Raw genomic sequence first — 10680 nt, forward strand, 5'->3', positions numbered from 1 at the left:
GATCAATTACCAATCAATGATCAATATCTCAAAAACGAAGTGCGCACAAACGCTAATTTTATGTGCACAAACGTGCACAAACGAAGCACAAACGAATGACACCATTTTTAAACAAATCAGACACTATGGGGGGGTTAACTTCACACAGGTTTAATATACAGATGAATTAAGCCCGTGGGCAAAAAGCCGCTTAAGAATCGCCAGAGCTGTTAGTCGCTAACTAGCCGCTAGTTAGCAACATTAGTGGCTGGTCTTGCACTGAGGTACAATTAAGACATTTAGCACTTGTTAAATCCAACACAGACTCTGATTTAGGGATTGTAGCCTGTAATAAAGTTAGCTCTAGGTGGAATATTGTATTTCCACATTGAAGAATTCTCCAGTTTGTCGCTCTTTTGCTCTGCTCAGCTGAGGTCCTGTCAAGTGGTATCTTTAAAGGGGGGGTATTATGCAAAATTGACTTTTTCAAGCTTTACATCATGTTATTATGTCATTCCCTCATTAAAACATGCCTGAAGTGTTGCCTTGGCACATTCACGTATTTTTGAGTAATCTGTAAAAACTCTGATGGCAGCCATTTTAGGGATAGGTTTGCCTGAGTCCTCCTAGGAACGCCCCCACCTCCTGGAGACGCCTCCGAGCTTTCGTCACCAGCCGAGTAACCAACCACTGCTCCTCAGCAGAACCCCCTCCCCACTGATGCCACAGAGAGCGTGTGGAGGGGGCGTGTCGGAAAGGGTCAGAGGTTCTTAAAGAGACAGAGGCCTATTTCAAGACATTCACTACAGCCATTTTGAGAGAGCAATTTTATACAAAGCAGTTATTCTAATTTACTGCATTTACAGACCAACAGAAGGTTTGGTCATCATTGTAGTGTGATATAGACTGGTGCTATGTGATTGAAAAAAGCATAATACCCCCTCTTTAATACCTTAAACAGTGGCCTATTCCTTCAATGAGTACGAGTGTAAGTACAAGCATGTGGTATCGGTATCGGTGCATCCCTTCTCTACAGTCGGTGATTATGTTTTAGTCACATCTGCCCTGGGTCTGACTAAAAATGAGTGTTGGTCTGCAGAAGGTTTTGTGTGTTTCAAAGCATGATGAGATGGTAAATGGTCTCAACTTATGTAGATCTTTTCTAACTACACTAGGCACTCAAAGTACTTTACAGCAAGGGCCCACTCACCCATTCACACTCTCACTCATACACCACGTACTCAGACAGTGGAGAAAAGGACGGTGAAGTGTCTGACTCAAGGACACTTTCTCTCTAATCTCTCACACTGAATGAGACTCTTGAACAAACAAACTTTCACCTGGAAACAAATAATGACGGTTTACAGAGCTTTCTTCAAGAGGGATTTGTGAATATCTAATTCCTGCCACATTCATTGAGTTTTGAATCCCTAAAAAACAAAAGTTACGTTTTTACAGATTTATTCAAAGCTTAAACACAATCTAAAATTCCCTCTGAGCAAATATTACAGTCAGCTTTCTGGCCCCAGCCGACTCCTTTTGAGGCTCCATTATGTGATCAGAGTTGATCACCGTCTCCTCGTGTTGCGGGGTGGTCTCGGACGGAGCTGGTAGTCCGTAGGATTTTTGTGCGACCAGGATTCTGTGAGGCGGGACCCTCGTCCTCGCTAGTTGAAGCACTGGTGGGCAAGTTAAACAAGACTGAGCAATTGTGTCCGGGTCGGTGAAGGTGGCTTTTGCCAAGCGTACACTGTATCTTTTTTGTAGTCCTGTTGGTCACGCTTGAGTTTATTTTTATAAGTTTTGTCCATGTAAGACCTTGTGTCAATTCCTTAATATTTTCTCAGAGTTTGTTCTCAAGTGTGTCGTGTGTGTGTGCTATAAACAACTTTGAGACATAAAATCATGGGGTTACTAAAAAACGTTGTGTGATGTTTAAAATTGGCATATTGGTCAAATAAAATAGTGTTTGTGCATGTAGAAGCGGTGCCACCTCGTCTTTTCGCTAAAATTAGGAGGAGATGCCTCAGCGAGAACACCCAGCCAGGTTTCAGGAGTAGAGGCCATTGTTTGTGAGTGACCGGCTGCCAAACCCGTTCAGACGAATGCCATCTGGCCTGAAGAGCAGCCGTTCCAGAAGAACTTGTTTGAACTTGTTTGGACACTCCCTCAGTCAGACCTGGCTCCTCCTCAGATAAAATGAATAAATACAGTCATCTCATCCTCCACAGCTCACTCCACTCTTCAGCTTCACCTGTTTATAGTCAGACTCAGTGGCTGTTATCAAAGGAGAAATGGAGCAGAGACCTATCGACCAAGAGATCATTCAAAGTGAAGGACATGTTCAGCTGCACCGACCAGCAGCTCATCTCCTACCTCTGCTCTGCGGACCGACACCAGGGCCTCACAGTGACGGCTTCAACAGAGAAGGCCCATCAGCAGAAAGAACTGCTGCTCCAGAGCCTCCAGATGAAAGAAACAGACCTGGACCAAGAAAAAAAATTAAACTAAAATCGTCATTCAGTCCATGGGGCGCCATAGTGTTCGAAGTGTGAATCCAAAACATCTCTCTTTGGTACAACTTTTTCAGGATATTGCCCCCTCTTGTGGACACAGCAACCCTTTCGATTCCAAAGAACCTCAAAGAGGATGGTGAAACATGATTTGCTTCTTTGTAATGTTTGGCAATAGCATAGTCCCATAGTCTATATTGCCTGTTCTGATAGCAGTCTTATGTTCTGAGATCCTTTGTTTTAATTGTCTTTTTGTCTGACCAGCATATGCCAAACCACATGGACAGAGAACCATATAAATGACATGGCTTGGCTTACAACTGATGAATTGACTTATTGTAAATTTTCTTCCGGTATGTGGATGGTTAAAACATTTTGTATTTGTTCTGTTGTTGCAGCAAGTACAATTACCACATCTGTGCATCCCAGTTGTTGTCAGCCATGTTAGAGAGGTCTGAGGTCTGTTTCTTTACTTCTTCTTCTTCAAGGTTATTGGTGGACTGCAGGCCAAAAAAAAGTGCATGCCACCACCTACTGTATTGGGTGTTCAACAACATAGTGTCAAAATAAAGACTCTTAAGGAGAAAAAAAAAAGAAAAATCCAAATGATTCATCACATTTCCATTTAGAGTTATTTTTATCTCAGCAGCTGTTTCATAAAGCTACATCACCCATAGTATTGGACTATAAAATATACTGCAGCCACTGACTTTAATGACTCAAACATGAACCACAATAATCATACGAAGCCACACAGAAAACAGACGATGATAAAAGGCTGTTTCAGATTTACCTTGAGCTGCAGCTTCATCACATTATTTTATTTTATTTTATTTTATTTTATATTATTTTATTTTATTTTATTTTATTTTATTTTATTTTATTTTATTTTATTTTATTTTATTTTATTTTATTTTATTTTATATTATTTTTATTTTTTATTTTTTTTTTTTATTTTTTTTATTTATTTATTTTTTTTTTTTCATTTCATTTCATTTCATTTCATTTCATTTCATTTCATTTCATTTCATTTCATTTCATTTCATTTTATTTTATTTTATTTTATTTTATTTTATTTTTCATTTTCATTTTCATTTTCATTTTCATTTTCATTTTCATTTTTTATTTTTTATTTTATTTTATTTTATTTTATTTTCAGGAACTGGCCACTGTTTTTGCATACTGAAATATGTTCTTACCTGAGCTGAGACAAGTTGATGCTGTTGTCTGGTCTTTGTGTGTGCCCTCAGTCACGCGAAACGACCAAAGATGTTGTTAGCATTTGGCCTCTCCCAGTATATTCCTACTGTATAGCTCCAAATGGTTAGAAGCGACCAAGCTCTTCCACGGGCACAAACACAGACCAGACAGGTACGTATAAACGTGTCTAAGCTCAGGTAAGAACATCTCAGTATGGAAAAACAGTGGCTTGTTCCTTTTAAATGTGCGTCTGTCAGTCAACAGTGGTTACAAATGAAGAATCACTCGAGGGTGGGGGTGAGGGGGGTGAGGGGGGTGGGGGGATTGGCGGCGCAGTGGCTTATGGGATGGCACATAGCTCCTAGTCACCGGTTAGTTAGCATCACAGGTCCCTATGCTAAAGGAGGTGTGATAGCTAGCTCCTTCTCTTACCTCTTTCCTAAATGACAGCCCAATTCGGAGGCTTCTTATCATGGCGGACACTGACGCACATCCGGATTGGCGTTCGACCTCTTACCAATTTACTGGTTTCGGATGTACCCTTGGATCATTACTCATTGCAGGCGGCATCTGATCAGGGAGGAGCAATGTGACATTCATGAGAAATTCCTACATTTCCTGCAGCATCTCATCTTAATCATTTCCTTTCTAGTTTTACACAAATTGCTTGAATAAACAAAACAAATTAAATGTAATATCTTTATTGCTACAATCATTTAAAGTTGTACAACGCATATACCAACACTGAAGTTCCCAAAACAGGTTTGTATTGGAAGAATTCTGATTATTTTAATTATCAGGTGCTGCTGAGTCATAGTGAGAATAAAGAAAAGCCCTTACATAACATTCACTCGATCATTACTCTCTGACAACTTCTGTTTGTTTGTTCCATCATTGTATGAGTTAAAAACAGAGGTTGGATTTAGTGCTGTGTGATGTTGGGAAAACATCTAATTGCAAATTTTCTGCAATTACTTTTGCCAATTCTGTTTCAGAACTTCAAACCTTCAGGCAGATTTAAAACAATATGGGAAGGTGAACTCGTGAGAGAGGACAACCGATCAGTTCACTTTTTTGTCAATTCCTCCATACAGCCAATACAGAGAATCAAAATTGTGTTGCAGCATCTCAAACCCAATAAAAAAATATTTAAAAGATACAGACGGCATCTTTGGAACTTTAATTATCAGGCGCTTCCCTGTTTAGCCGCATTATGTAATAAAAGTCTAAAAAAGATTAATAAAATGCATTACACAATGCGTTGGGGAGGTTTATTACAAAATGCGGCTTTATTACGAAGTTAAGGGTCAATCTTATTACATTTTGGACTTTTATTACATAATGCACTGTTCTTACATAATGCGGCTTAGAATGATTGCAGAGAAACACATGGCATCTTTGGAATTTTAATTATCAGGTGCTGCCCACAATGAGTCATGGTGATAAGAGACGGCATCTTTGGAATTTTTTATCAGGCGCTTCCCTGTTTAGCCTCACAGGGCAGCGCCCCGTGGTCCACACAGTTACTTCACTTACTTCACAGGTTAGAAAACTGGGTGGGAATCTCCAGTACTGCTCTTAACTGGTTCAAGTCCGACCTCGAGCGACAGGACGTACTTTGGCAACTGTCTCTCTCTTGCTATGACCTGTGGAGTACTCCAGGGGTCAATCTTAGGACCCCTCTTTTTCAACTTGTACATGCTACCATTGGGTCAGCTAATAAACAGCAATAATGTGTCTTGACACTCAGATCTATGTGTCACTGGCGGCAGGTCAACACGGGCCTGTGGATACTTTCTGTCACTGCATCCAACAGATCAGCCCTGAGAAGATTATATTGGATTATATTATAAAAGTCCAAAATGTAATAAGATTAATAAAATGTACATAATGCGTTGGGGAGGTTTATTACAAAATGCGGCTATTTTTTAACCTGGCTAACACCATGCTGCTGTGTGCGCTCGAATTATTTCGAACTGCACAACAGCCTGGGGACCATGGCCCAAATTTTCCGGTGGATTTGGGAACCAATCACAGAGCGAGGAGGGACGGCAAGACGATGACGTGCTATTCGATATACGGAAGCTTGTAGTTTATTTACGGATTAAAAAAAAAAGTTTATTTACGGATCCAACATGACAGCAGCAGACACGATGGTATTTTTCGATCAAGCTTTAGACCTTGTTCTAAATAATTTAGCTCAAAAGTTTACAGCGGGTACGTCATACGTCATCTCATACGATGATACGATTGGCCGTGGCTACGTGCAGACGCATGATACTTTTTTTTTTTTTTTTTCGTATCGCCCAATAAACGAGTATGGACGATCGTAAACCACACCTCTCCTACGACAAAATGAATTGGTGGTCCCCAGACTAAATATCACTTGTGATTTTAGTCTGGTGTTAGCCAGGCTAGCTATTTTTACAAAATTAAGGGGCAATCCTTATTACATTTTGGACTTTTATTACATAGCGCAGTGTTATTACATAATAGCCCAACCTCTCAAACCCAAAAAAAAATGTAGATGGGTAATTACAGAAATGTAATTTTGGACAATGATTACCATGACAACAGTAGCATTTTGTACAGACATTTTCTCAAGATTGATATTTTTATTATCAACGGTTCATTGTAACATAAGCCAAGTGTTTTTCTTCCCTTACATAACTATGAGCAACACTTGGATCATTACTCATTGCAGGAAGCATCTGATCAAGCAGGGGCAAGATGGCGTTCATAAGAAATGTCTACATTTCCTGTAGTGTCTCGTCTGAATCATTTTACACAAATTGCTTGAATGAACAAAACAAATTAAATACAATGTCTTTATCACTACAATCATTTAAAGTTGAAAAACGCAAATACCAACACTTAAGTGCCCAAAACTGGTTTGTAGTAAGCCACAATTCTGCAGGATGAGGTGTTTAACATTTCATGTTTTATCGAGCTACACATTTATTACATAATAGAAGAGGACAGTCTTACACTTTGAACTGTTCTTACAACAATTGGCTTGACAAGGAGTCATGCTAATAAATATTCGCCATCTCCTCTTAAATAAAATAAAAGACTTCACTGTGAGTATGGGGCACCTCTATCAGTGCTTCTTATTATTTGCACAGTTCATAACCCCAATGTCACCGTTTTGCATCAATGCCACAGGGTTTCTTAAGTTAAAACTCAACTTAAGTAATTCACAACTCCAGGAACACTCCTCTTGTTTTGTTGTGCAGCGTCTTCCTCATGTACTGTCAATTCTAAATTGAAAGAATTTGGATTATTTTATTTATCAGGTGCTGCTGAGTCATAGTGAGAATAAAGAAAAGCCCTTACATAACATTCACTCGATCATTAATCTCTGACAACTTCTGTTTGTTTGTTCCATCATTGTATGAGTTAAAAACAGAGGTTGGATTTAGTGCTGTGTGATGTTGGGAAAACATCTAATTGCAAATTTTCTGCAATTACTTTTGCCAATTCTGTTTCAGAACTTCAAACCTTCAGGCAGATTTAAAACAATATGGGAAGGTGAACTCGTGAGAGAGGACTACCTATCCGTTCACTTTTTGGTCAATTCCTCCATACAGCCAATACAGAGAATCAAAATTGTGTTGCAGCATCTCAAACCCAATAAAAAAATATTAAAAAGATACAGACGGCATCTTTGGAACTTTGATTATCAGGCGCTTCCCTGTTTAGCCGCATTATGTAATAAAAGTCTAAAAAAGATTAATAAAATGTATTACACAATGCGTTGGGGAGGTTTATTACAAAATGTGGCTTTATTACGAAGTTAAGGGTCAATCTTATTACATTTTGGACTTTTATTACATAATGCACTGTTCTTACATAATGCAGCTTAGAATGATTGCAATGAGTCGTAGCGCTGCCCAACCTCTCAAACCCAAAAAAACACACGGCATCTTTGGAACTTTAATTATCAGGAACTTCCCTGTTTAGCAACAAGTCATGTTCGAAGCAGCCAGTGGATAAGAGCAAAGAGAGAGAAAAAAATTAACTCCACCACTACTTTAACAATAGCCAAATTCTGAATATAGTTTTCTACTAAATAAAGACATGGACACAAGCAAAGTGGTTCGACAGCCCATAAATACTTTAAAAATGAACAACCAGGAAACGTGTCTTCGTCAAGGCAAACATTATTATTTTTTTGCCTTGACAAAGACACGTTTCCTGGTTGTCCATGTTTTTCTTTGACTGCTTTAACATAACTTCACAGCAAGTCACTTCTCTCTATTCTTGCTATGTCTTGGAGCTGTTTGACTGCCGTCTATAAAGTAAACTGTGCTGTGGTGAATCTAACAGGCATTTTCTCCCATTTAAAAAGTTTGGCTCATTTTTTAAATTATTATTATTATTGTTTTTTAAGGAACTGGCCACTGTTTTTGCATACTGAAATATGTTCTTACCTGAGCTGAGACAAGTTGATGCTGTTGTACCTGTCTAGTCTTTGTGTGTGCCCTCAGTCACGCAAAACGACCAAAGATGTTGTTAGCATTTGGCCTCTCCCAGTATATTCCTACTGTATAGCTCCAAATGGGGTGAAGTTAGAAGCGACCAAGCTCTTCCACGGGCACAAACACAGACCAGACAGGTACGTATAAACTTGTCTAAGCTCAGGTAAGAACATCTCAGTATGGAAAAACAGCGGCTTGTTCCTTTTAAATGTGCGTCTGTCAGTCAACAGTGGTTACACATGAAGAATCACTCGAGGGTGGGGGCGAGGGGTGTGGGGGGATCATAGACTGTAGAAAAAATGGACGTCTTGTGCTCACTCCTCCCCGTTTACCAGAATGACCACGGCCGTGGGGGAATTGATGGCGGATTTACAGACTCCCCCTCCCCAGCTCTGACGAAGCATGTTCCTAAAAAGGACATCTCTGAGCTGGACACACTGTCCCTCACATCGGACCACAAACCGTTTGCAGAGCTGTATCCCTTTCTGTCCACAGAGTCACAGCTGTAGTGGTGCGTATGTGTGAGGATGAATGCAATCTGGTCTGAAGAGCAGCCGTTCCAGAAGAACTTGTTTGGACACTCCCTCAGTCTGGCTCCTCCTCAGATCAAATAAATGAATAAATTGAGCCGTCTCATCCTCCACAGTTCACTCCACTCTTCAGCTTCACCTGTTTATAGTCAGACTCAGTGGCTGTTATCAAAGGAGAAATGGAGCAGAGACCTATCAACCAAGAGGTCCTTTCCTCTCCCATCTTCTCTCAATACAACAAAGTGAGGGACATGTTCGGCTGCACCGACCAGCAGCTCATCTCCTACCTCACAGTGACGGCTTCAGCAGAGAAGGCCCATCAGCAGAAAGAACTGCTGCTCCAGAGCCTCCAGATCAAAGAAACAGACCTGGAAAGGCTCCGGCAGGAAGCCCAGGACATCAGCAGCTCTACCCAGACAGCAATGCAGCAGATTCTGTTCGAGAAGCAAACCCAACTGATACGAGTCCAAGAGCTCCAGGACCAACTGCAGCGCGACGTGACTGAGCTGAAGAGAAACATCTCTGAGCTGGACACACTGTCCCTCACACCGGACCACAGCCCAGACTCACAGAAGATTCAGAGTGGCCCACTCTGCTACTTTGAAGATGTGACCACAGCTGTGTCACTGCTCAGAGACAAACTTAAGCTCACTCTGGAGGAGAGTCTGAGTCCAGACTTGAAGACTTTGAAGGATGATCTCACCAATGTCTCAGGGGCTCCAAGTGCAGTCCATGTTTTGCTGTCACCAGCTGAACCCACCACCAGAGAGGATTTCTTACAATACTCAAAAGAAATCACTCTGGACCCAAACTCAGCGAACAAACGGCTGGCTCTGTCTGATGGAAACAGAAGAGTTCGAGTTGCAAGACAAATCCAGAGTTATCCTGATCATCCGGACAGATTCAGTTACTGGTTTCAGATCCTGAGCAAAGGGAGTCTGACGGGCCGCTGTTACTGGGAGGTGGAGTGGAGAAAGAAGTGGGTCAGTGTCGCCGTTTCATACAGCGATATTGAGAGGAAAGAAGACGGTAAAGAATCTAGATTTGGAAACAACGATGAATCCTGGGCTCTGCACTGCGAAAACGACGGTTATGTGTTCATACACTCCTCTGTCCGGTGTGAGGTCTCAGGTCCGGTCTCATCCAGAATCGGGGTTTACCTGGACCACAGCGCAGGGACTCTGTCGTTTTACAGCGTCCTGGACAAATCCATGACCCTCCTGCACAGAGTCCAGACCACCTTCGTTCAGCCGCTCCACGCTGGAGTCTGGGTTGACAACAGCGCATATTTCCCTCAACTCAAGTAGGAGCTGGTGATGGTTTTGTACAAAGGGACTTTCTGGACTTTCCTGTCGCTGAAACAAGTTGTAAATTTCACGTGTCGAATCACAAAATATGAATTCTGCACCAATTTATTCACCAATTGTTTTGATTTTGTTCCATGTTTTTTGTTTCTGTACATGTTGGATGTGTTTTGGGTTCAGTTTGAGTCATACATTGTAGAACTTGCTCAGGGATCACAGAAAAGGTCCCACCGGTTATGCAAACATTATCATCTGTACACTGTCATTTTGCTATTCATCAATAAAGTCATGAATGAGTATGTTTCAAAGTGCATTTTTTTTGTACCAAATCTCCAGCCTCATGAATACTTTTGTAGTAATTTGCTGATGATGGGGATGCAGAATTTTGAGCCAGTTTTTGTTTCATGTTGACGGGTTATTACTGAAATATCATTTTAGACAATCATTAGGCAAGGCAACTTTATTTATACCACGCATCAGGTTAAGTTCACTTGCAGAAGCAGGAAAAAAGCACGAAAGCCAGGAGAAGTTAGAAAAACGCGTCCGCACTCGACAGAGACAGGAAGAGAGGAGTTACCATGAATTACCATGGCAACTGTAGCATTTTCACCTTACATTTTCTCAAGATTTACATTTTTAGTACGAAGGTGAGAGCTGTGTGTAAACTGAATGG

At 40.8% G+C, this 10680-nt stretch overlaps 1 protein-coding gene across 1 annotated transcript; it reads left to right on the plus strand.

Annotated features, from left to right (window-relative positions):
* Positions 1-8882: 8882 nt before the first annotated feature.
* Positions 8883-10050, plus strand: LOC306977234 (cytolytic toxin-alpha-like; the record flags this gene model as incomplete). The annotated part of the gene is made up of 1 exon (XM_079575443.1): positions 8883-10050. The coding sequence occupies one exon, from the start codon at positions 8883-8885 to the stop codon at positions 10008-10010; it is 1128 nt and encodes a 375-aa protein (XP_079431569.1). The 3' UTR covers positions 10011-10050.
* Positions 10051-10680: the final 630 nt, after the last annotated feature.

This window comes from Gobius niger, assembly GCF_951799975.1.
Source record: "Gobius niger genome assembly, chromosome: 17".
Classification (NCBI taxonomy): domain Eukaryota; kingdom Metazoa; phylum Chordata; class Actinopteri; order Gobiiformes; family Gobiidae; genus Gobius; species Gobius niger.